At 41.9% G+C, this 27613-nt stretch overlaps 2 protein-coding genes across 5 annotated transcripts; one reads left to right on the forward strand and one right to left on the reverse strand.

Moving 5' to 3' along the window:
- Positions 1 to 507: 507 nt before the first annotated feature.
- Positions 508 to 11083, forward strand: LOC139370894 (uncharacterized). Of its 4 annotated transcripts, none has more exons than XM_071110757.1 (9): positions 508 to 635; positions 1403 to 5025; positions 8984 to 9134; positions 9324 to 9458; positions 9606 to 9687; positions 9857 to 9971; positions 10110 to 10214; positions 10403 to 10479; positions 10633 to 11083. In XM_071110757.1, the coding sequence occupies exons 2-9, from the start codon at positions 1411 to 1413 to the stop codon at positions 10724 to 10726; spliced, it is 4374 nt and encodes a 1457-aa protein (XP_070966858.1). In that variant the 5' UTR covers positions 508 to 635; positions 1403 to 1410; the 3' UTR covers positions 10727 to 11083. The 4 variants fall into 4 exon arrangements, with proteins under 4 accessions (XP_070966858.1, XP_070966863.1, XP_070966859.1 ...); XM_071110758.1 differs by having other exon boundaries at positions 607 to 635; positions 1359 to 5025; XM_071110761.1 differs by lacking the exon at positions 508 to 635 and adding an exon at positions 642 to 850.
- Positions 8966 to 22413, reverse strand: LOC139370895 (ectonucleoside triphosphate diphosphohydrolase 8-like). Its single transcript, XM_071110763.1, has 10 exons — positions 22205 to 22413; positions 21310 to 21466; positions 19969 to 20086; positions 19264 to 19414; positions 18029 to 18188; positions 13657 to 13887; positions 12858 to 13124; positions 12222 to 12332; positions 11836 to 11967; positions 8966 to 11470 (listed from the first exon to the last, which is right to left on the reverse strand). The coding sequence occupies exons 2-10, from the start codon at positions 21436 to 21438 to the stop codon at positions 11261 to 11263; spliced, it is 1509 nt and encodes a 502-aa protein (XP_070966864.1). The 5' UTR covers positions 21439 to 21466; positions 22205 to 22413; the 3' UTR covers positions 8966 to 11260.
- Between the last annotated feature and the right edge of the window lie 5200 nt (positions 22414 to 27613).

The following is a 27613-nucleotide window of genomic DNA, read 5'->3' on the forward strand; positions in this document are numbered from 1 at the left end:
ATCTGAGTCACAGATTGAAAGATTTGGGTAGCTCCGTCTGCATTGCAAATGTATGTCTTTTCAATTTATTCTAAATTGGATAACTTGCAATCCCTTAAGTCATAGTGAAATAGGGCTGGGAAACAATGACCACTGCTAATTCAGAGCTGTATTTGGTTAAACAAAATCTGACTGATAATCCCTTTCACCCATCCAGGATTTACTGTAATCATAACGGCAGTTTAACCATGAAGGGTAATAGGCCCGTGTGCGATGATGTGTAAATACATCACTATTGGTTGGTAACAGTAAGAATTTTATTTTTTTTATTTTTTACTTCGCCATAACGTATTCACAGTGAAGTTCTCATGACCAGAACTGCCTCAAAGCTATTAGTTTAGCAGTTTCAGGAAGGATCCTTTTTGCTCAAGGATGTTTGCGCAGTTCAGTTTGTTTCGACATAAGAGCTAGTCTCAATTACACAGGAAGTCTTTGGTCACAGTTGCTGAAATCGGAAACGGTTTCAACAGAAGAGTTAAACCTGGCATGCTATACTAGCTAGGACTTGACATCATACAGTGTTTTTTTTTGAGACGTTTTTAAAGGATTTCCTGAACTTCTCATCTGAAGGTAGAAGTCACAAGTGGATTCTGGAGGTGAGTGCATGAAGTATTGTGGTTGTTGGTGGAAGGCGTATGTCAGGTTAATTTGCATTGGAAGATTTCAAAAGATTAGGTATTACACTAATGACTACAATTCTTTTAAACACATTTGTGATGACATGGTTTCAGCAATGAAAACACCAGCATCTACATTTACTCATGTCTGCAAATCTCCACCTTTTTAAAAAGGACATTTGAATTTGAGAATTGTGAGTTGTCACTTTCATCTGCATTTTAAAAATGTTTTCTTATTAGTGTAACTTAAAACCAGATCCTAGGCGATAAGCCGGAGCAGTTGAAAGTCGTGAGGCAATGCGGATGTCTAGAGGGACTGTTCTGTGTGACACTCTCTGGGGTGTTGTTGACACTGGAAACAGGAAATTATTCATCATACAGTTTTAAAATGGGGGGTAGTTGCAAACCTATTGTTTGCATAACTTACATGTAATTGATAACCCCGCTGTGATTATTAGCTGGTGCATTTAATGTAAATGTGTATTCGCCTTAGCTTTTGTGAGTATCGTGTCTAATCTTGGCTTTGAGTTAAATAATTTTTCAGATAACATTTGTGTGTTAGTTATGCATTATTTACATAACTGGTAGTGTCGGCTTAAACATCTTAGTGCCGAAATATTTGTGGTGCCTTCACAATAAGTTAATTGTATTGTGTAAAAGATTCAAAGAGCATATCATAGCTGGAAGCCTTTTTAATTCCAGCAAGATTTAAGGATTAACAACCTACCATCTGTGTGGTGATATAGGAAGAACCATGTCTGACAAGAAATCAAGAAAAGTGAAAATGGGGTCGTCACGAAGACGCCCTCGGAATCAAGATGAAAATGAGACTAAGAACGATGAGTCCGAAATGTCGTCAGCTCAAAGGAAAGGAGTTGGGGCTGATTCGGTTCCGTTAACCATACAAACAGACCTTTTCTCATCGACGGGCTTATATTCAATAACACCACAATTCATGGAAGATGTTAATCCATCACTAAATGACCTCGCAGAGTCACAGCTGTCTCAACCTGGAAACCCATATCTGCTACAATCACCTGACACTGCAGGGAAGAGGAAGAAAATGGGGTCTACTCGTAGGAATAAAGGCAACCGAGAAGAGACAGACTTTGGGGAGAAACAACATGACGAAACTGGAGACACCGAAACATCCTTAGAACTTCAGGCATCCGTTGTGGAATTTGAGTCCCACAGCAACACTCAAGGGCTCCTGGGACCAAACAAAATTGAAATGGACACTGAGAGCAGAAGTCAACGTGAGTTTATTTTGTTTGCTTCTAACACACCCGACGAATCAGATGACAAATGTAAAGAGGAAGTTGGTGAGGATACTGAACCTAGTAGTGAAGCTGTGGCTAGTTATAGGAGTGAATTGCTTCAAGATACTCCTGGAACCGACTCACTCCCCCATCTGTCTCTTGACCTTGCATTGCAAGCTGTTCAAGGATTCGCTGCTGAACCCATAGCAGAGGACTGGAAGAAACCGGAAGAAGGGAGGCAGGAAAGTGAGCATGCTGAGGCGGAGTCATCCACATTAAACATCGCTAGGCATTCATCAGATCAATTCCTTGAGTCAGACGCCATGACGTCAACCATCACAGAAGACTTTGAGTCATTCAGTAACACAATAGTCCTCCAAAGTGGAGAATGTGAAGAGAAACTTCAACCTGATCTAAATGAGTCCAAAGTCCAAGATATTAACTCTATTGGACCAGGCAATCAGGAAGCATTGCACCAAAGAGATGAAGCAGAGGACTTTGTTGATCTGATAGTTGAAGAAAATATAGTACTGGCATATAGACCTCATTTTAGACAACTAGACAATGTAGAAAGCTATCAACCTGAGCGAAGTGAGGATATTACCTCCTTTTTAAAATCAACCCCCTCGGATAGCTCTTTCGGTCACGACGAACGTGCTCACACAGGATCCAGCTTTCCAGGGAGAAGAAGAAAGATGGGTTCCACTCGCAGGGTGGAAGAACATGGAGAGAGTAAGATACGTAAATATCGGTATCTTTATGGTGAGGGTGAAGAGGCCATCGTGGGAAAAGAACAAGTGTGTGGCATCGACGAGACCGAGTGTGAAATGTCTATGGAGCCTAAAGGCAGCGCCAGTGGAGATGAGAAGGAAGGCGAGCAGATGGGAAAGGGGAATTTCCAAACAGAGGAAGACACAGAAAACATAGAAGCGATAGGAGAGCAGTTAGAGTGGGACATGGGAACAGTGGAAGGATTCGGTGTTAAAACACTGGAAAAGCCTCTGATGTTATTGGAACCGGAGCATAGAGCAGATGATGAGAAAGGAGAGGATGTTCTGATTGAACCAACCCCTTTTGACCATGTCATCTATTCATTTGGTATTGGTGATCAATTGTATAACAAAGACAACAGAGCTACTGTATTTATAGAAACTGGCCACATAGAAACTGAGAGCAACAGTGAAGCTAGCATGGCTCACATAGTTGACCCATTGTTCCAGTCCAATACTGAAGGCCTCCAATCAGGAGACCCTTTTCTCAGCGAGGAGGAAGTTGGTGATTATACGTTGCTTGGGAATGATTCTGAAGTGAGTGACTGCAGCCAAATAATATATAAGCATGCTCTTACAATAGAGTCCGATGACACCTTGAGCACTGATCCCAATATCTCTCCTAGTCAACTCATCCATACTCCGTGTGTGGAAATCACTAACCCCTTTCTCATTCTCAACCCACTATTACTGCAGAGTATTCAAGGGAATGAGGAGGGTGCAAACACTGATTCCAATACCACAAGCGGACTGGACACATCAGTCATTTTACTCAGCGACGGGGAAGTTAGTGATCACGTGCTGCTTGTAAAGGAAGTGGGTGTTGGCAGCCAAATGACGTATGATGGCGCAACTCTCACAACAGAGCCCCTCCAAACAGATGAGCCTTTGAGCACTGATCCTAATATCTCTGCTAGTCAACTCGTCCAAGCTTCATACTCCGATGAAAGCACCAACTCCTTTCTCAAACCACCCTTACTGCAGAGTGTTCAGGACCAACGTGATAATGCAGCAAACGCAGACTCCAATCAGAGTTCCTCTCCAAGCAGGAGGAGAAAGATGGGGTCGACTCGCAGGCATCCTGCACAAAGAGAAGGGGGCACAGAGGAAAAACGAGAAGAAATAAAAAAAACTGAGGTGATAGAAGACAAGGGAGAGGACATGGAGTTTGAAATGTTGATGGAATCAAAGGATGGAGCTGGTAAAGAGAAGAACGGAGGAGAAAAAAGAGATGAGAAAGTCCTGACTGACCTCAGCTTTTCTGTCAGTACTTTAAATCAAAAGGGACGAATGGATGGTAACCAAATAGAAAGTAAGAGACAGTCAATCGTAAATGATGAATCCATGGCAACACAACTCATTCTTCAAAGTGAATCTGAGTTGACTGATAGTAGCCAAACTCTTCACAACCCTGATTTTCCCACTGTAGAGTCCTACCTGACCAATGACACACTGAACTCGAATCCTAATGTCTCTGGTTTGCAACACGAAGAAACATCATTGGAGGTAACACTCTGTGAATCAAGAGAAAACACGGACTCCCCTCCAGATCCCCCCTCACTGCAGAGTTTTCTTGGTCCGAAAGAAACGGCAGGCGCCCCACGGAGAAAAAGGAAGATGGGTTCCACTCGCAGGGCTCCTCGAGATAGACAAGGAGAGGAGAGAACCGAGGGAAAGGAGGATGAGAAAGAAAAAGACACAGAGGTTCTAGAAGATGTAGGAGCAGTCATGATAGCAGTAGAAATTGAGTCTAGCATAGAAAAGAATGAGCTTGAGGAACTTCTAGAAAAGGTGACAGTGGGGCAGGTGACAGAGACCATAGTAGAAGGAGAATCTGCCGTAGAAAAGTCTGAGTTTGTAGAACTTAAAGTTAGAGAGGCGGGGGAGATAGAAGTGAAAATAGCCGCTGAGAGCGAAAGCAACCAAACTTCCTGTGGTTTAGCAGCCCAAGAGTCAGGTGATATGGTTTGTTTAGATTCTCATAGCCTCACCCAAACTGCTTACATGGAACGTCTTTCAACACCAAGCCCCAGTCTTCCTTCGAAATTATCTCTCTCTCTGAGTTCCCAATCTCACAAGGATGTTAATCAATCCAAAGCTACAGGGAAGAGAAGAAAGATGGGCTCTACCCGTCGGACACCAGGTGGACTCCACTCAGAGGAAGAAAAGCAGGAGACCGGAGAAAAGGTAACGGGGGAAGAGGTTAGAGAGGAAGCCATTGGAGATCCGGACGTCAATGTTATTTCGGAACGATTTCAAGAGGAGCGCAGGGTTAAAGCTGTCAGTCTGGAGGACCAACAGGAGAGGAAGAGCACAGAGAAGGAGACAATATTCATAGAGGTACTGTGGCATTCCTTACAAATGATTCTCATTCTTGAAAAATGTTATAATAAAGAACAGTGGGTTAACTGCCTGGTTCAGGGGCAGAATGACAGATTTTTACCTTGTCAGCTCTTGGATTCGATCCTGCAACGTTTCGGTTACTGGCTCAACACTCTAAACGCTAGGCTACCTGCCGCCCCAGAAAGAAGAACTTGTTTCAACTTCTACCTTTTGTCTTTTTTTTTAATATACTTGGAAATTGTTCATAGGCTGTAAGTCTGACCTCGGCCCTAACCTTTAAAAATGCAGTGCCTTCAGAAAGCATTCATACCCCTTGACTTTTTCCACGTTACAGCCTGAATTAAAAATGGATTAAATATGTATTTGTTTCCTCCCCCATCTACATGCAAGACCCCATAATGACAGTGAAAACATGGTTTAGGATTTTTTGCAAATTTTTTGGAAAATAAAAAGCAGAAATATCTACATAAGTATTCACACCCCTGAGTCAATACATTTTAGAATTACCTTTGGCAATGATTACAGCTGTGATTGTTTCTGGTTACTGACCAGACCGCTCGCAGGACTTGCAGCACGTCAAGCCTCACAAATTTAACCAAGTTCTATGTTAGCGTCTGGCTACGCAGATTAGCACGAGCAGTGTGGTGATTGAATAACATGTGTACATTTATATTGCAGCGCACACGTTGCAAAATAAATGTACACATGTTATTCAATCACCGCACCCACACTGCTCGTGCGTAGCCAGGCACTAATATAGAACTTGGTTCTATTTGTGAGGCTTGACACGCTGCCAGACCTGCCTCTCCCATCTCCTCATTGATTTTTAGGAGCATTTACCCACCTGGGTGATTGAAATATGAATTGAGGTCCAGTTGGTGGTGGTAATGCACCTTAAAGTTTGTCAACAAATGTCCCCAAATGAATATAGTTGGTTCAGAGTTCATTTTGATATTTCAACCTGCGTGTCCTGATTGCATTTGGTGTGGGTGGACGAATCAACATGTGCGCGATGGCACACGCAGACGTTCTGGTCAGCATAAGCTTTGCTCACCTGGATTGTACAATATTTGCACATTATTCTTTTTTAAATTCTTCATGCTCTGTCAAGTTGGTTGTTGATCGTTGCAAGACAGCCATTTAAGTCTTGCCATTAGAATTTCAAGACAATTTAAGTCAACTTTAACTACGCCACTCAGTAACATTTTAAATGTCGTCTTGGTCAGAAACTCCAGTGTATGTTTGGCCTTGTGTTTTAGGTTATTGTCCGGCTGAAAAGTGAATTTGTCTCCGTGTCTGTTGGAAAGCAGACTGAACCAGGTTTTCCCTCTGGGATTTTGCTTGGGCTTAGCTCTATTCCATTTCTTTTTATCCTAAAAAAAACCTCAGTTCTTGCCGATGACAAGTATACCCATAACATGATGCAACCACCACCATGCTTGAAAATATGAAGAGTAGTAGTCAGTGGGGTTGTGTTGGATTTGTCCCAAACATAAAGCTTTGTATTCAGGACATAAAATAATTTCTCTATCAGTTTTACTTTAGTGCCTTATTGGAATATTTTTTTATTCTGTACAGCCTTCCTTTTCACTCTGTTACTGCACAATATTAACCTAAATGACAATGTCGACCTTCGCTTCTCCTGAGTGCGTTGCAGCGATGGGACAAAAAAAAGGCTTTCCATAACAAAGGTGTTGAATAGTTAATGATTCAAGACACTTCAGCTTTTTATTTTTTATTAATCAGTGAACATTTCTAAAAACACAATTCCACTTTCACATTATGGAGTATTGTGTGTAAGCCAATAACACAGGAGTGGAAGAAACAGGAAGAGAGGAGGCAGGAAAGTGAGCATGCTGAGGTGGTGTCCTTCACATTTCCCAGTTCTGGGCATTTGTCAGATAATTTCTTTGAGTCAGATGCTTCGACCATCACAGAGGATTTTGAGTCATTCAATAACACAATAGAAACTTCAACCTGCTCTGTTTTAAATTCAGGGTGTAACGCAACAAAACCTGGAAACAGTCAAAGGGTGTGAATACATTCTGAAGGCACGTACAGTGGGGCAAAAAAGTATTTAGTCAGCCACCAATTGTGCAAGTTCTCCCACTTAAAAAGATGAGGCCTGTAATTTTCATCATAGGTACACTTCAACTATGACAGACAAAATGAGGGACAAAAATCCAGAAAATCACATTGTATGATTTTTAATGAATTTATTTGCAAATGATGGTGGAAAATAAGTATTTGGTCAATAACAACGTTTATCTCAATACTTTTATATACCCTTTGTTGGCAATGACAGAAGTCAAATGTTTTCTGTAAGTCTTCACACACTGTTGCTGGTATTTTGGCCCATTCCTCCATACAGATCTCTAGAGCAGTGATGTTTTGGGGATGTTGCTGGGCAACACGGACTTTCAACTCCCTCCAAAGATTTTCTATGGGGTTGAGATCTGGAGACTGGCTAGGCTACTCCAGGACCTTGAAATGCTTCTTACGAAGCCACTCCTTCATTGCCCGGGGGGTGTGTTTGGGATCATTGTCATGCTGAAAGACCCAGCCACGTTTCATCTTCAATGCCCTTGCTGATGGAAGGAGGTTTTCACTCAATCTCACGATACATGGCCCCATTCATTCTTTCCTTTACACGGATCAGTCGTCCTGGTCCCTTTGCAGAAAAACAGCCCCAAAGCATGATGTTTCCACCCCCATGCTTCACAGTAGGTATGGTGTTCTTTGGATGCAACTCGGCATTCTTTGTCCTCCAAACACGACGAGTTGAGTTTTTACCAAAAAGTTATTTTGGTTGTCATATGGTCAGATGAATTCTCCCAATCTTCTTCTGGACCATCCAAATGCTCTCTAGCAAATCAAATGTATTTATATAGCCCTTCGTACATCAGCTGATATCTCAAAGTGCTGTACAGAAACCCAGCCTAAATCCCCAAACAGCAAGCAATGCAGGTGTAGAAGCACGGTGGCTAGGAAAAACTCCCTAGAAAGGCCAAAACCTAGGAAGAAACCTAGAGAGGAACCAGCAAACTTCAGACGGGCCTGGACATGTACTGGCTTAAGCGGGGGGGACACGTCTGGCACTGCAGGATTTGAGTCCCTGGTGGCGTAGTGTGTTACTGATGGTAGGCTTTGTTACTCTGGTCCCAGCTCTCTGCAGGTCATTCACTAGGTCCCCCCGTGTGGTTCTGGGATTTTTGCTCACCGTTCTTGTGATCATTTTGACCCCACGGGGTGAGATCTTGCGGGGAGCCCCAGATTGAGGGAGATTATCAGTAGTTTTGTATGTCTTCCATTTCCTAATAATTTCTCCCACAGTTGATTTCTTCACACCAAGCTGCTTACCTATTGCAGATTCAGTCTTCCCAGCCTGGTGCAGGTCTACAATTTTGTTTCTGGTGTCCTTTGACAGGTATTTGGTCTTGGCCATAGTGGAGTTTGGAGTGTGACTGTTTGAGGTTGTGGACAGGTGTCTTTTATACTGATAAGTTCAAACAGGTGCCATTAATACAGGTAATGAGTGGAGGACAGAGGAGCCTCTTAAAGAAGAAGTTACAGGTCTGTGAGAGCCAGAAATTTTGCTTGTTTGTAGGTGACCAAATACTTATTTTCCACCATAATTTGCAAATAAATTCATTAAAAATCCTACAATGTGATTTTCTGGATTTTTTTTTCTTCTCATTTTGTCTGTCATAGTTGAAGTGTACGTATGATGAAAATTACAGGCCTCATCTTTTTAAGTGGGAGAACTTGCACAATTGGTGAATAATACTTTTTTGCCCCACTATGTTAAACATCAATTTTTTTACATTTAAATGTTTTACGAACCGTGTATACCAGATAGTATGTAGAATATTGAACACACAACAGTATCACACATTTCACGTTGAAGAGATTAGCATATCCTTTTATTTTTGAGAACTTTTTCTATTTGTCTAAGGTTGTTCCCTCAAGTGCTGCTTTGAGTGGAGGAGGGTCTGAACAAGTGGCTGCAGCTCCACAGCCAGGCCATGGGAATAAAAGAGGTCAAGAAAAGGCAGAGCGTGTGGAGAAGAGCCCGGTCACCAGAGAGAAGAAGAAACAGCCATCTGGTAAGAATAGAATTGCAGCAGTGAGGGGGGTACACGGGGTATAAGGTTAGTCTTGAGTAAGTAAATCGACCTAGAATTAATTTGCTGGAGATGCGTTGTTGAGGCCCTTTGCTCCGCTTGACTTTGAGTGAGATCAGAGAAGTGATAGTGACTGTAATAGACCAGTCTCTCTGATCCCCTTGCCTCCAGGTACCTTAGGAAGCAATGGCTCTCGATCAAACCCCTACAACGTGGTGATGGTTGGAAACAGCAGTGTGGGCAAAACGTCCTTCATGAAGCGCTTCCAAAGTGGCGAGTTCTGTATGGACCACTATGCTACCATTGGTGAGTATCATTATCCTATTTGTATGTTTGGCACCATGCCCTTCCATGTCGTGTGAAGAAACAAGCACCATGGTACAATGTTACTGTGCTGCTCATTCGTCTGGATTCCTGTTTGTTTGTTTGTTTGTTTGTTTCTGTTCCGAGCAGGTATTGATACCTGTATACAGCCTGTGACAGTGGATGGCAGCCCAGTGACTTTACAGTTATGGGACACTGCAGGTCAAGAAAGGTGACACTAGCCCTAAGTTCATCACAGTTGGTCATTGTATATCATGCATTAGATACAGAATCTGTTCCTCTGTTCTTATTTGAACCCATCGTGTGTGTTTTATTTGTCAGTATATAATTACATTCATATTAGACTATTGTAACATCTTATTATTTACTGTCTTCCCCAGGTATCACAGTATCACCAGGCAGGTGTTCCACAGAGCCCAGGGTCTAGTGCTGATGTATGACATCACTTCCTCTCAGAGCTTCTGTGACATCCGCTACTGGGTCAACTGCGTTCAGGTAGGGGGCATTTAAATCATGCCTTTCATTTTTAGAAGCAAAGAACAACTATGTAACAACACAAACAATTGTTTTGCAGGATTCACTGTTTTTTTCCATTGGTATCCATTGTGCTGTCATTAACTTTGTATTTTGTAGGAAGGGGCCCCAGATGACGTCATCGTTATACTTCTTGGGAACAAGGCCGATTGTGCTGATCTAGAACGAGAGGTTCACACTCGTGAAGGGGAAAACCTGGCAACGGTATGTTACTGTAACTTGAACAGCCAGAATTTGGGCAACTGGGCTGTAGGATTAATATGTGGTAAGGGATGTGTTCTAAATGGGTATTTTACAGTTTTGTAGCTGGTGCTGAAATTGAGGTGTGTACCAAAACAGGATTTAAATCATTCTCCATAAGTACAATACTATTATTGATGTCACTCTTACAGGGGTACGGCATGCTCTTCATGGAGTGTAGTGCTGCCACAGGTGACAATGTGACTCTGTCTATGGAAACGCTGGCAAGGTAAGACATGCAGACTGGTGTTTAATGTGGAAGCTGTTGTTGGTATGCGTAGTGTGGATTTGGCTGTTGTCTGTTTTGCGTGTTGTCCTCTTTTGCTTGTGGAAAGTGACTCTGTGAATAGTCGAGCATTGATTTGGTGTGTGTTGCTTCAAGGACGCTAAAGCAGTTGGGAGAGGAGACGCGACAAGAAGAGGGAAGCTTGGTGTTGCAGAAAGAACCCCCTAAGAAGAAATCAGGCTGCTGCTGATCAAGGTGGAGAAGATTGTGAGATGTACCAATCTGCAGCACAGTCGCGCGCACACACACATTTGTGCCTCATACGCCCTTATGATTGTATTTTATTTCTAAATGTAATATATCAAATGCATTGAACAAATCATGTAGTAATAGTGATGTGACACTTGAAATGATCCTCCCTTTGGTACTTCCTTCAATTACTGTTTATGGGGGGAAAATATATAAAATCATTTGAGGTATACGTTCATACCAACACTATTCATTTATATTAGGTAGTTATATATTATAGTTGTAGGGTTTCTATTTGCATGAAAAATATCAAGCTATGCAGCTTTATAAATGCCTAATAAATTCATAATGCATTCAACAGCCTCCATAATTAGTCATATTGACAGAAAATATGACTATTTAACTATTACTGGGAGTTCCAGGAGCTGCCACACTCTTCCGATCCGTTCTGATCTTATTGATCGCTGCTGGTACATCATATTATCACATTGCATCTCATCGTCGGTGACTAGAAGACCGAGACGTTCATCGATTGTCATTTGTTGCCTCGTCCGTCCTGTGGGCTCCAGAGCCACAGTAGGACCAGTACAATCAGGCTGAGGAACACGGCAAACACAATGAAGAAGACCTCCGCTGCCCACTGGCTGTGCTGCACACCCGTCACCACCAGGGGGAGCTCTGAGGGGATCAGGTTGGTCAGGTTCAACATGTAGCCCAGCGTCCAGCCAATGTCTGTGTCTGCCACCTGATAGACACCGATGATGTATATATAAACATATACTGTAACACAAGAGGTTGGTGCCACCTTCATTTGGGGAGGATGGGCTCGTGGTAATGGCTGGGGTGGAATAGGTGGAATGGTATTGATGCCATTCTATTTACTCCGTTCCAGCCATTATTTTTGAGCCGTCCTCCCCCCAGCAGCCTCCACTGTCCTGTGTGTATGTATGATGCACACAGCTTCATTAGGGCAGCACATCTATTAATATTGACTGCTGCACAAAAATACTGAGTTTATTCTGTGGTATAATTTCATTAATTTTGTGTCCTGAAGTTAAATCTTTCAATAGGATGTTGACGTTCTTACATATGCTGTATAGTTCAACACACCTGTCTCTGGAAGTATATGTTTCCCCAGGTCTGGTTGAACTTGTAGCCGTCTAGTAGTACTGTCATTATGTAGTTGGCTGAGGCACAGTAATCACGAAGGTACTTGTCTTTTACAGTGTACTCTTTCTTGAGCTGCCAAAAAAGTTATTACGCACGTTGTAGCAACATTGGGAATTAGATCATTACGAGGTAAAGTTTGTAGGCTACTGTGGATTGATATCTGTGCTAAAAAAGAATGACATGTTATGGATGCTCATACTCAATGTTCATTCTCAATCACCTGTTTAGCATGTTATTGAGTATGATTTGAGGAATCTGTGTACTGCTATATAATTTTAAGGAAGTGTACTGGCAATGTGAAAGGTCAGCAGAGGTCTCTATCTCACCGAGCTCCAGGTCCTTTTGCAGAAAGTGTCTATAGTGGTGGTAGCCTGAGGCAGAGAGGACTGAGGTGCCAGACCAAGGAAGTCAAAGGTGTAATAGTATGCTGAGAAAGCCTGGGGAAAGGAAACAGAATGATGGTGACAATACACACTGAGTGTACAAAACATTAGGATCTCCTTCCTAATAATGAGTTGCACCCGCTTTTGCCCTCAAAACAGTGTCAATTCGTCAGGGCGTGGACTCGACAAGGTGCCGAAAGCATTCCACAGCGCTCCAATGGTTCCCACAGTTGTCAAGTTGGCTGGATGTCCTTTGGGCGATAGACTATTCTTGATACACACGGTAAACAACCCAGCAGAGTTGCAGTTCTTGACACAGTCAAACCGGTGCGCCTGGTACGTACTAGCATACCCCTTTTTTAAAGGCTCTTAAATGTTTTGGATTTAACAAGTGACATCTATAAGGGATCATAGCTTTCACCTGGATTCACCTAGTCTGTCATGGAAAGTGCAGGCCTTCCTAATATTTTGTACACTGTATATACTGTTAGACATCTTTCAAATACTTTGAGTGTTCGATTGAGCCTGCCTGGAGTGCCAGTTGAGTGGGGTTTTCATAGATATGGGATGAATACTCACAAAGAAGTTTCCACTGACAGGGGGCTGGTAGACCCCGTTGAAGCCACAGTCAGGGGCCAGGGAGCAGGCAGCCAGGTTCGTGATGTTCTTTATCTGGTTGAGACACTGAAGTGGCTCACTGGTCCCTGTGAAGGAGACCACTGAGGCTGGGTCAAAGGTCACGGGTCTGGCCACGCAGGGGGAGTCATAGAGGTCACCCAGAGTCAGGGTTAGGTTGTCACCCAGGTGGTAGCAGGGGTGGTTGACTGGGCGGGTAGACCCACTCATCTGGTAGAGGAGGAAGTTTGCTTGAATCGTACAAGAACTTACCTAAGGAAGCCATGAAATACTTCTGACCCAGAGACACATTCAGTCAAACTGCTTTAGGGCAGTTCTTCACTGAATTGACTGAAATAAATGTATGATGTGTCTTAAAGAAGGCCTGGGTGAGGCCGAAATGTCACATACTGTATATCCCAAATAATTGTATTATAATAATTCAATAAAGTTGATCTATATTTCAAAGGTATGCCAAACATCCTTTTCCCAAATGACCGTTCTTTGGATTTCATTTCAGGAAGATCCAAAACATATCTTTGTTTGTTCAGTATCTTTCTTTAGAACACCGCCTGTTTGCTTTTTCTTCCTGAAAACTGGTTTTATACAATATCTACATGTATGGGGAGTTTACCTGGTATTAATACCAGCATTTTGCTACACCTACCAATACCACCTACCAATAAAATGTGATTTGATTTACCTGCAACCATTCTGCAATTCATTCAAGTTTCAGCGAACTGGTGACCAGACACCTACTTACCTTGAGAAGATGAACCTGTAGCTGCCTCATGGTCTGCTCCTTGCCATAGCACAGGTAGCTGTGTGTGTACACCTCATATTGGTAACCATAGAGCTTGGGTCCCAGGATGGAGGCAGGATCCCGTACAGGCTGGCTGGGAGTAAAGGCTATCTGGGTGGAAGAGCCTCCCATATCCAGGGCGCCCCAGATCTTCCTTCCTTTAGGACGCACCCATCCTCCCTCAAAGCCGTGCTGCTTAGGAGAAGTACAAATACTGTATGTTAGCAATAGTTTTAAACTGCAGACCTGCAATTCACCAATGTAACAGGTTATTAGTGGTAGCAAATGGTACTCCTTCGGTATATCCACAAACATCTGTTAATTTTGCCTAAACAAGCTTGATACCATTGTCTGAGGAGACCAAGCCTCTGTAGTTGGAATACTTCAGTCAAGGTTAACACTTTGACTCAACCTCACAGATGGAGAGGCCACTGCCCAAGGAATGGTTTGAGGGTTGACTGTGGGCGGGTCGTCCCCGGGCCGCCCCCTCCTACCACATGTTTTTCATTTGCAGAGGCATTCCAGACAGACAAGTGATGGGCAGCGCAGGGTTTGTATATAGCTGTGGGTTTGCCTGGGCATGTTCAGTACAAAAACGTTTTGGAACATTGCAGATAGGAATGCCATGAATAGAAATTACATAATTCCTTAGAATCGGAGGCATGTTTTGTTCTACATTATTTATTTCTGTACATTGGCCAATGTCCTTCTGCTGAACGCTAACCACAATAACAATTTGCCACAATGGAATTTGCGGTTCGCCTTTAAAATAAGTCTTTAATTGAAAGTGATGCAAACGGACTCAAATAGTGGAATCATGCCATATTTGAACTAGAATAATGCTCAACAAAGTTGGAATGTTGTTACATAATTTTTAATTAAATACAGTAATTAATTAGTTTGACAACAAACAGAAAAAATTGTTGAAACCACACTGGATGTATTGGGGTGGGGTTTTGTAGTGTGTATTTTTAAATACTGTATTCTCAACATCTCATTCTAATATTTCTACTATTGTATTTTAGTTGCACTGTTTATACACACTGCATATTTATTTATGTACTGGATTATTGACATAGCTCACTATCTACAATATGAATGACTGCAATGCCCTGATATCCAATGTTTCAGTACCCCTCCCTCCCTCAGAATCATATAAACTCAGCAAAAAAAATGTCCTCTCACTGTCAACAGTGTTTATTTTCAGCAAACTTAACATGTGTAAATATTTGTAAGAACATAACACGATTCATCAACTGAGACAAACTGAACAAGTTCCACAGACATGTGACTAACAGAAATGGAATCATGTGTCCCTGAACAAAGGGGGGATCAAAATAAAAGTAACAGTCAGTATCTGGTGTGGCCACCAGCTGCATTAAGTACTTTGCCAGTCCTTGCTGTGAGATGTTACCCCATTCTTCCACCAAGGCACCTGCAAGTTCCCTGACATTTCTGGGGGGAATGGCCCTAGCCCTCACCCTCCGATCCAACAAGTCCCAGAAGTGCTCAATGGGATTGAGATCTGGGCTCTTCGCTGGCCATTGCAAAACACTGACATTCCTGTCTTGCAGGAAATCACGCACGAACGAGCAGTATGGTTGGTGGCATTGTCATGCTGGAGAGTCATGTCAGGATGAGCCTGCAGGAAGGGTACCACATGAGGGAGGAGGATGTCTTCCCTGTAACGCACAGCGTTGCCTGCAATGACAACAAGCTCCGTCCGATGATGCTGTAACACACCGCCTCCAGACCATGACGGACCCTCCACCTCCAAATTGATACCGCTCCAGAGTACAGGCCTCAGTGTAACGCTCATTCCTTTGACGATAAACGTGAATCCGACCATCACCCCCGGTGAGACACAACCGCAACTCGTCTGCAAAGAGCACTTTTTGCCAGTCCTGTCTGGTCCAGCGACGGTGGATTTGTGCCCATGTGCAACGTTGTTGCCGGTGATGTCTGGTGAGGACCTGCCCTCAGTCCAGCCTCTCTCAGCCTATTGCGGACAGTTTGAGCACTGATGGAGGGATTGTGCGTTCCTGGTGTAACTCTGGCAGTTGTTGTTGCCATCCAGTACCTGTCCCGCAGGTGTGATGTTCGGATGTACCGATCCTGTGGAGGTGTTACACGTGGTCTGCCACTGCAAGGACGATTAGCTGTCCGTCCTGTCTCCCTGTAGCTCTGTCTTAGGCGTCCCACAGTACGGACATTGCAATTCATTGCCCTGGCCACATCTGCAGTCCTCATGCCTCCTTGCAGCATGCCTAAGGCACGTTCACAGAGATGAGCAGGGACCCTGGGCATCTTTCTTTTTGTGTTTTTCAGATTCAGTAGAAAGGCCTCTTTAGTGTCCTAAGTTTTCATAACTTAGACCTTATTTGCCTACCGTCTGTAAGCTGTTAGTGTCTTAACGACTGTCCCACAGGTGCATGTTCATTAATTGTTTATGGTTAATTGAACAAGCATGGGAAACCGTGTTTAAACCCTTTACAATGAAGATCTGTGAAGTGATTTGGATTTTTACAAATTATCTTTGAAAGACAGTGTCCTGAAAAAGGGCCGTTTCTTTTTTTGCTGAGATTAGGTTCAGTTCAGTCGTCCTTTCTTCTGACTGAAGGAAACCTAATGATTCGCACTCCCCATCATCACACAGTGCTACAATGATGGGTTGTTTTTGATTCCTTAAGAAGTATACAGTATCTTGTTTAAATTCATCTGGTGTAGATGTACAGATTGCATTTGGATTACTGTTACAGTGCTATTTGGGTTAATTGGATTAATAATTCCGCCATTTCTTAATTCAAAAAGTAAAAAGAAAGAATTTGTTTTTTTTTATAGCTAGGTATTACTGAACTGCTGGAGCTAGGAACACAAGCATTTCACTGCACCTGCAATAACATCTATACATCTGTGTACACGACCAGTAAACTTTGATTTGATTTAGACTGCACAATTGCATTGGGGGCATACTTATATTCACTGTACAGTCTTACCCTGTTTCATGGATGCACAATCCATAGGTATCATGCTTCTCAGTGACACCCACTATGTAGAGTTTACACAAATATTAGCATCTTAGCTCTTATTGTCCACAGCCGAACCTGTCCCGTTCTGTGTGCCGCAACGAGGGGTACTTGCATAGATGGCCCTTTGTGTGTGTAACCTATTCTCAGTGGTGGAAAAGTACCCAATTGTCATACCTTTTAATAGAAAATGACTTGAGTGAAAGTCACCTAGTACAATACTACTTGGGTAAAAGTCTAAAAGTATTTGTTTTTAAATGTACATCAGTATCAAAAGTCAATTTAATTGAAAAAATATATACTTAAAAGCTCTTAAGGATCCACCCCTTTTTATTCAATTTTTGCCTAAAATGACAGCCAAATCTATCAGCCTAAATCTCAGGCCCTGAAGCAAGCATATGCATATTCTTGGTGCCATATGAAAGGAAACACTTAAGTTTGTGGGAATGTAGGAGAATGTAACATGAGATCTGGTAAAAGATAATACAAAGGAAAAAAAACAACATTATTTTGTATTTTTTTGTACCTTTTGAAATGCAAGAGAAAGGCCGTAATGTATTATTCCAGCCCAGGTGCAATTTAGATTTAGCAATGTATGTGCAAAGTTTGTGCCTAATTTGTTTAGGAATAATGTTTCATGTTCAAAATTGTGCACTCTCCTCAAATAATAGCATGGTATTGTTTAACTGTAATGGCTACTGTAAATTGGACAGTGCAGTTAGATTAACAAGAATTTAAGCTTTCTGCCAATATCAGATATGTCTATGTCCTGGGAAATGTTCTTGTTACTTACAACCTCATGCTAATCGCATTAGCCTATGTTAGCTCAACTGTCCCATGGAAGGGACACCAATCCCAAATATGTTTTAAGTATCAAAAGTACAAGTATAAATAATTTCAAATTGCTTATATTAAGCAAACCAGAAAAAACTAATTTCTTGTTTTTAAAAATTGCGGATAGCCAGGGGCACACAGCATCATTTACAAGCAAAGCATTTATGTTTAGTGAGTCCTCCAGATCTGAGGCAGCAGGGATGACCAGGGATGTTCTCTTGATAAGCGCATGAATTGGGCCATTTTCCTGTCCTGCTAAGCATTCAAAATGTAATGAGTACTTTTGGGTGTCAGGGAAAATGTATGGCGTAAAAAGTGCATAATTTTCTTTAGGAATGTAGGTAAGTGAAAGTTTTCAAAAATATAAAGAGTAAAGTACAGATACCCAAAAAAACAACTTAAGTAGTACTTTAATAAAGTATTTTTATTTAAGTACTTTACACCACTGCCTATTCTATAGGCCCTATACACACCTTAATGAAGCCCTCTTGTAGATAGTTGGTGGTGATCCATCCGTAAGCCCCTTCCTCCATCCCAGAGAGAATGCGTGCTCCCCGAAAGTCAAAAGGATACCCCTGGATCACCTTGGTTACTTGCTCCAAAACCTGATCAGACTGGGTCTGATTCTGTAGCCTGAGGAGAGGACAATATTCAGTCACTCTTGCAGGACAATGGAAGTCAATTTCAGAAATGCTTCTTTATTATAAAAAAACAAGTTTTTCAGCCTGGAAGAGCACACAGTACTCAGTCATACTGTACAGGAGGTTAAATAGTCACCACATAGATAAGTGTGATGTTTTCCTCAACCTGGTCTTAGAGCATTTCATATTATTCTGTAAATCCAAGAGACTATTTAGTGCCATATGTTAAGCTTCAGGGTGGTTGGTCGGGGTGGTGGATGGGTGGGTGTATAACTTGAACATCTACCAACCCTGGATAGCAATCCAAAGGTTGAGTTCAAATCTCATCCGACAACTTTAGCATTTTAGCAACATTTCAACTAAACTTTTTTGCTACTTTGCGACTACTTAGCATGTTAGCTAACACTTCTCCTAACCTTAACCCTTTTAGCTAACCCTTCACCTAACCCTAACCTTTACCCTTTTAGCTAAGCCTTCCCCTAACCCTTTTAGTTAACCCTTCACCTAACCATTTTAGCTAACCCTTTACCTAACCCTAACCTTTACCCTTTTAGCTAACCCTTCACCTAACCCTAACCTTTACCCTTTTAGCTAACCCTTCACCTAACCCTAACCCTTTTAGTTAACCCTTCACCTAACCCTAACCTTTACCCTTTTAGCTAAGCCTTCCCCTAACTCTAAACTTAAACCGTTAACCTAACTCCTAAACGTAACCTTAACTCTAACCCCTAGCCCTGCAAATGTTAGCCACCTAGCTAGAATTCGTAACATATATTACATTTTGAAATTCATAACGTAGTGTAAGTTCTGCAAATTTGTAACATATAATACAAATTGTATTTCGTAACATATACAAAATTGGTGATGGACATCCACAAATAAACACATACCATACGAAACACAACATATCATACTAAATGTAGTGTCCACGGAATTACGCACAGAATAATACGAAATGCTCTGAGACCAGGTTGGTTTCCCAGCGCATTTATTCATAAAGTCTGATTATTGGGATGTGGTAAATGGAAATGATTACATCAAGATAAAATGGTGCAGTCTTGACTTACTGCAAGAGTCGCATGCCAGCGGTAGCACCAAGGTACACAGGAGTTTCCCTCAGCTGGTTGGCAGGGATGACTGCCAGTGTACTGTCCAGGCACTTCCTCAGACTGAGCCCTGCAGCAGGGGGATCCCGGGCATAGCTAGAGATGCCAGATCCTATGGAAGAGCAAGGGATAGGGGTGTGAGACACTAAAGGCATACACTGTACGTTTTGATATGACAACTATTACTAAGTGATCAATTATGATTCGTCTTGGCCTTGAGATCAAGCTGCCATCAAAATAGGTATAAGATGGCTGAGGGGCGTATTGCAACTTCTAAAGTACTGTTCCCCAGGCGCCGAAGTCATGGATGTCGATTATGGCAGCCCCCCGCACCTCTCTGATTCAGAGGGGTTGGGTTAAATACGGAAGACACATTTCAGTTGAATGCATTCAGTTGTACAACTGACTAGGTATCCCCCTTTCCTTTCCCTTTCTAGGGGCGAATCCTAACTATTCTTCCATTGACATCAACCATTGTTGCCAAATTCTCTAGAAATCCCAGATGAGTAACTCCAGGTTGGTGGGGTCACTGGAATTGTGCAACACTAACGTGTTGACACATGACAAAGTGAAAATTTGAGTTATGTGTAAGTTAGGATTTACCCCTAAGAATGAGTCAAATAATAGAGTAGTAATAATGGTTCACAGACAGCCCTTGGCACTGACCATCAACATCACAGACCAGCATCTGTGACACCACCCCAGTGTTGTTTTCTTTGTTTCCAGGCCAACGGTACATGTAGAGAGAAGTGTGTGTGGATCCAGCGTCAAACACCATCCCGTACTGAAGGACACACAGACAGAGAAGTCAAATACCATTCCATATTGGGGAATCCTGTGTGTATGGGAGAGACTGTGTGTTTGATACAGAGAGGGATACATACAGGGAGAGAGCTAAACTAAGATTAACATTGTCCTTACTGGGAGAATAAAAAAATAAAACATTTTTGAGTTCAGACCGTTAGTGATGATAGGAATTGTATTTGTACACTCCCCTTTTGATGTTGAAAACCATCCCATATTGGAAGCTTTACAGGGGCCCTATCTTATCCCATGAGATACACTACCGTTCAAAAGTTTGGGGTCACTTAGAAATGTCCTTGTTTTTTAAAGAAAAGCATATTTTTTATGGAATATCTACATAGATGTACAGAGGCCCATTATCAGCAACCATTACTCCTGTGTTCTAATGGCACATTGTGTTAGCTAATCACATTTTATCATTTTAAAAGGCTAATTGATCATTAAACTGTCGTCCTGATTAAAGAAGCAATAAAACCTTCTTTAGACTAGTTGAGTTTCTGGAGCATCAGCATTTGTGTGTTCGATTACAGGCTCAAAATGACCAGAAACAAAGAGCTTTCTTCTGAAACTCATCAGTCTATTCTTGTTCTGAAAAATTAAGGCTATTCCATGCGAGCATGGCCAAGAAACTGAAGATCTGGTACAGCTCCATTTACTAATCCCTTCACAGAACAGCGCAAACTGGCTGTAACCAGAATATAAAGAGTGGTGGGAGCCCCCGGTGCACAACTGAGCAAGAGCACAAGTACATTAGTGTCTAGTTTTAGAAACAGATGCCACACAAGTCCTCAACTGGCAGCTTCATTAAATAGCACCAGCAAAACACCAGTCTCAACATCAACAGTGAAGAGGTGACTCCGCGTTGCTGGCCTTCTAGACATTTCAAAGACAAAGACATTTCTAAGTGACCCCAAACTTTTGAATGGTAAATGTATGTACTTTATAAAATAACATTGAAATCTGAGATATGATGAAAGCAATGTGATATGCAGAAGGGACAAGGATGGAATTGTGGAGGGGAAAATGTTGGAATGGAATTCCCAAAGTTAAAGGATTTCGACATGTAAAACTTTTTAAGGTGAATTCTGGAATTGTACATGGGTGATTTCCCGTAGTGAATTTCCATCAATTCTGCCCCTGATAAGGGTTGTGAAGTAAAGTACAGCAGTCACATCACAGATAACAGTTGTAATTTCTCATCACCTGCATGCGTTGGGGGAGATCCACTGAGTGGTGCTGAACTAATGTGAGGATTAGAGCGATGACGGCCATGCTTCCCATCACTACCAGCACCGCAGCCATTGCTGCCTGTTTCGCCATTGACATCTTCATTCCAAACACACCTGTAAACCACCTCTCCCTGACACACGCACACACAACAAAGCAAATTACACGTTGGTGTTCTTTTTATTGCCACCAATGCGGAAGATAACATCCATTTCACCATTGACATCTTCGAACACACCTGTAAGCCCGCTCTCCCTGACACACATACACACAGAGAGAGCCAATGTCACCCTAATAGACAATTTGTTTAGAACCAATCAACCTTTGATTATCAAAAACAAATTACCCTGGAGTTGTTTCATGCCATCAATGTGAACATTGTAGAGTTAATGTATTTCTTCATTAATAGACCAGATGGATACATAGTGAATCCTAAAAACATTCATATCTAATCTTACGTATCTGCTTTGTCTTATCTGATTCTCATCAGAGGGTCACGGACCCTGTTACCACAGGAATTGTGAGTCTGTCTCTTCTGCCCCTGTATCCTCTTCTTCAAGGGGTAAAGAAATGACCAAGCCTGCCGCAAAATATCTTATCTTAAAATGCTGTCTGCACATGCAAACCTCATATCACATACAGTATTTGTCTTGGTTTACTGCATATTGCTTTTATAGATATAGATGTTTAAATGATGCCTTGCATACTGAACAGATAATGCAGCCTTTAATATAATCATGAAAGACAAATAGGAGCAGTGACTGACTAGTAGTCAACCATTAACAGAGAAAACTGTTAAAACAAGTGATGACGATAGATGTTTTCCACGTAATCCTCCACGGTTCAACATGGTCAAAACAACAGGACTTACCGACAAGGAAGTTTCTTCTCTGTGATCTCTACTCCCTGACCCCAAGGTCAAACTTGGACCATATGCGTTATCTTAGAAATGATCTGAATTGACTAAATGTTCAGTCTGGTAAGATCTTACACTGACCAGAGCATAGGCGTTCCACCTTTCTCTTGTGCTCTCCCTCACACACTCTCTCTCCCATTCACTTGCTCTCTCTCTCTCTCTCTGTTTCCGTCTCTCTCACCTCCCCTTAATAAACTCACATTCTCCCTCCTCCCAAGATCTGATGTAAAGTTGAATGTGTCATCTTTATTCCTCACGTGGTAGGCTGAACTGTAATGTTAAAGCTCACAAATACTCACAAATGATATTACATTGATCATGTGGACTTTTGAAGTGTGTGATGTCTCATGTTTGGCCACTCAACATGTAATTGAAATGACATTTGCATACAAAGTTGCAAAGTTGGTTGGCCCTCTTTGATGTCGCTGTAAGTTGATACATTGCTATGTTTTCATTTATAAAGCCCATTTACAAAAGTCCCACTGTACCTAACATCATTACTAAACTTTAGACGTATGAGCTACCACAACTAGTCACAGGGATGGCTAACTGAAAATTCCTTTGGTCTCTACTGAGTTAGGTACAGTAGAACAATCTTCAACACTTTGTGTTTTGGTGCCTCGAGGGCAATTCAGAAAGCTGATTGAGGACCTTATTACGGATGACTGTGTTTGTTTCTTATGACCGTGTTTTTCTTTCTTTCTGCTTGCATTTTGTATTTTGATATCTGTATTTTATGTCATTTCTGTAATTCAAGGCTCATCTGTAAAATAGATCTTGGTCTCAGTATGACTCCCTGATGAAGGTAAAGGTTCAATAAAATAAATACAGGGAAGGAGAGTGGTTCCAAAAACGCTATCCTATCTTCACTATCCCACTGAAACCAGACCAGACCCTAACTAAATTCAATTTGTACCTTTTATAAATACACACACAATATTTGTATGTAACTTTAAATAGACAAAATGAATTTACTATAGTTCCATAGTTTGTGCAGTTACTCAAAAGGGTGGGGTTCCATGGGAAAGTTATGATATTTCCAAATATTTAATGTTTCATCACATAATATTATTTGTCAATGGCGTGATTGTTGATAGTGTGACTTGCATGTTTTGTTTCAGAAGTGAGTGTAACGAATGAAACATGTGTTTCTGAGCCAAGGACATTGACAGCCTTCATGGATCACACAACAAAATGTGATAGAAGAAGCACAGACAGCACACTGTTGTGTGCTATGATAGAATGAGTTATTTGTAGCCACTAGCTCCTGTACACTGATAATACTTATATAAGTATTATTCAAGGATGTACTCTAAGCCATATATACTTGTACTGAGAATGCCGTGGGTGATACATGTTTTAAACCTGAGCCCAAATATGATGTGTCACTGACAGGGCCCTTCAGTCCCCATACCAATGTTAAAATGTGTCATTCAATTTACATTGATAAACACTCCTATACTGTAAGTGGTATAGAGATATACACTATCGAAAACAAAAGTATGTGGACAACCCTTCAAATTAGTGGATTTGGCTATGTCACCAACACCCGTTGCCGACAAGTGTATAAAATCGAGCACACAGCCATGCAATCTCCATAGACAAACATTGGCAGAAGAATGGCCTTGCTGAAGAGCTCAGTGACTTTCACCATGGCAGTCATAGGATGCCACATTTCCAACAAGTCAGTTCGTCAGATTTCTGCCCTGCAAGAGCTTCCCCGGTCAACTGTAAGTGCTGTTATTGTGAAGTGGAAACATTTAGGAGCAACAACAGCTCAGCCGCAAAGTGGTAAGCCACACAAGCTCACAGAATAGGACCGCCGAGTGCTGAAGCGTGTGGTACGTAAAAATCGTCTTTCCTTGGTTACAGCACTCACTACTGAGTTCCAAACTGCCCTTGGAAGCAACATCAGCACAAAAACTGTTCATCGGGAGCTTCATGAAATGGGTTTCCATGGTCGAGCAGCCGCACACAAGCCTAAGATCACCCTGCACAATGCCAAGCGTCGGCTGGAGTGGTGTAAAGCTGCCACCATTGGACTCTGGAGCTGTAGAAATGCGTTCTCTGTAGTGATGAATCACGCTTCACCATCTGGCAGTCCAACGGATGAATCTGGGTCTGGCAGATGCCAGTTGAATGCTACCTGCCTGAATGCATAGTGCCAACTGTAAAGTTTGGTGGAGGAGGAATAATGTTCTGGGGCTGTTTTTCATGGTTCGGGTTAGGCCCCTTAGTTCCAGTGAATGGAAATCTTAATGCTACAGCATACAACATTCTAAACGATTCTGTGCTTCCAACTTTGTGGCAACAGTTTGGGGAATGCCCTTTCCGGTTTCAGCACGACAATGTCTCTGTGCACAAAGCGAGGTCCATACAGAAATGGTTTGTCAATATCGGTTTGGAAGAACTTGACCTGCATGCACAGAGCCCTGACATCAACCCCCATCGAACACCTTTGGGATGAATTGGAATGCTGAATTTGAGCCAGGCCTAATCACCCAACATCAGTGCTCGACCTCACTAATGCTCTTGTGGCTGAATGGAAGCAAGTCCCCGCAGCAATGTTCCAACATCTAGTGGAAAGCCTTCCCAGAAGAGTGGAGACTGTTATAGTAGTAAAGGGGGGACAAACTCTGTATTAATGCCCATGATTTTGGAATGAGATGTTCAACGAGCATGTCCACATACTTTTGGTTATGTAGTGTATCAATGTTAGATAACTTCCTCTAGCAGTTGCTGCATTTTTCCACATCTCCATGGCAATGACCCTCTGGACTCCGAGCACCTGTGTGAGCAACCTCTCATATGTCTTTTCTCCACACTCACTATGGCACCATGACTAGTTCCCTACAAAGGCTTACCTCTGTCCTGCGCCTCCCACACAAAGACTGCAGCCCGTCACAGTCAATTATGAATTTACGTTCTGCATTGATAACGGTTGGGTGTGAATAAAAACGACCAATAATTACAGATCTGTCTCTGTTTACAGAATACCGGTGCTTCATTCAATTGTTCAGAATCACAAAAACATGGTAATTGCACAAGCATACACACAGGCATTCATGCACATGTACACACACACACACACACACACACACACACACACACACACACACACACACACACACACACACACACACACACACACACACACACACACACACACACACACACACACACACACACACACATGGAGCGATCGATTACACATCTTTTTTGTTGTTGTGATTCCTTTTTTTTTATTAGATAACCATTTAAATACTTAACTACTTGCAGTTATTCTTTATCAATCACCAACTCTCAGGACATTACCTGAAGCTGCATGGAACATGACCACTAAAGTTCCACAGAACTAGGGTTGGGAAAGTTACCAGATTTTTGCAACCTTCCATGACAGAACATTACTAGGCTACTGATAGCTAGTGACGTCGACTCCAAAATAATGAATTCCATTCTACCACTGAAGTTCCACAGAATATTACAAGATTCATGACGATCGACCAACACAACTGAAGTAGGCTAGAGCAATTGTTTCCTTCTTCCCTTTGAGGAAAGCATTGAGCAACGCTTCCAGTCTTTGCTTCCACGGAAGCTCAATGGGACATGGTTTTGCTGAAACTAAGAAAAAAGAGAAATTGCCACGTCCACGTGCATCCCATGTTCATCAGGTTGACCAGACATTCTGTTTAACATGAATAAAGACACAAGCATACTGTTTGATATTTGTGGATACAATGTCACATATAGCACTGGGTAGGCTTATGTCTCTGTATCATCTTAATAGTTTTGTACTAACTATTTATTGATTGATTCGTGTGTTTCATTCGTGATAGCTCTAATAGAAAATTGCTTTACTTGGGTTTAGGTTGCATTAAATACTCCAGCACGTTTAGGTGGTGGGCCATAGCAAGCTATCTGATTTAGCTTCTGAGATGGTGGCTCTCTGTCGAGGTAGGGGCTGGTTTTAACACGTTGTGTGTATTTATTTCTTCGGAGTACATTTCTGTCTGTTGGCAATGTCAATTGTTGCCATTTTTTTCTTAAATACTTACTTTTATGTTCGCTAGCTGGACATGCAAAAACCCGCCAAGTACTGACCAGTAACACAATCAAAAGTCGTGTACTATCCATGGTACTATCTCTGCTGACCACCTCTGCCAATTATGTTATCCATACTTACAGTAGTAGAAAGCTGGTTCCAGCTCGAGAGAGAGATCTCCGTCCGACAAACTGCTGTCAGGTAAAGTATTTTGTTGTAATCTATCTATTTAGTTATAGAAAAGTTCTAGTTTACAGCTTGCATTGATGGTACATAGCTATCTATTTAGTTATATTTAGTTCTATAACTATTTAGTTATATTTACCGTCAATGCAAGCTGTAAAATGACCCTCAACATACTGTAGATAGCTGCAACCTTAGTAATGTAGCTAGCTTGCTGGTTAGCTAGCGAGCTACAACAAGTAGATATACTGCTAGCCAGCAGGAGCAGATGGCTTTAATCACTAGCTAGCGTGTCATTCCTGGACAAGGAGGGTTTTAGTTATTTGTTTATTCCAAGTAATAGTTTAAGACTACAAAAATCTATAGGACAAGTAGTGTAAAGGTAACACAGTCATCAAGGCAGGACCCACTAATGTATTTTATCCTGACAAATAAGAGGTGCCACATTTGTCCCTGTCCATAGCTGGAGTAGGATGATCACGGAGCACCCTGCCTCAGACTGTCAGGATGTTCATTTCCGTGCATACAAGCTACATTCCTTCGCTGTGATGATTTATTTGATTCATTCTTGTCCCTCACTTTTGTCTCACAGGGTCTATTCAGCTCTCATGTGTCCTGCTCCCAGAGATCAACCAAGTGTTATTCGCCAAGCATGAGCTGATTCCCTCCCCTGTGAGGAGAACCATCCTACTGCAGTTTGGACTAGCCCTGCTGTCTCTATTTAGACATTGGGACCACATGCTGTATGTCTTTGCCTGTTGTCTTTCTTTGTGGGTTTTGAATTTTGTCTTATACAGTATAGTGCATTTTAGTGTTGAAGAACACCTACTACAGATACACGTGCTTGTTTGAGCATCTTTATTCATTATTGTCTCTCACTTTTGTCTCCCATGATCTATTCACCAAGAAGTCCTGCAGTTTGAATCAGCCCTGACATCACTATTTAGACATTGAGATCACATGTGCATTTGCCTGTTGTCTTTTCTTTGAGAGTTTTGCCTCACACAATCTAGTGCATTTTAGAGTCGATTAACACCAACTGCAGATATACGTGCTTGTTTGAGCAGCTTGAAGACTAAATTCAATGTATAATCAGTTTACAAGTGACCAACATATGATTTTACTATTGTAACATTCTA

This window comes from Oncorhynchus clarkii, chromosome 17 (genome assembly GCF_045791955.1).
Source record: "Oncorhynchus clarkii lewisi isolate Uvic-CL-2024 chromosome 17, UVic_Ocla_1.0, whole genome shotgun sequence".
NCBI classification, from domain to species: Eukaryota; Metazoa; Chordata; class Actinopteri; order Salmoniformes; family Salmonidae; genus Oncorhynchus; species Oncorhynchus clarkii.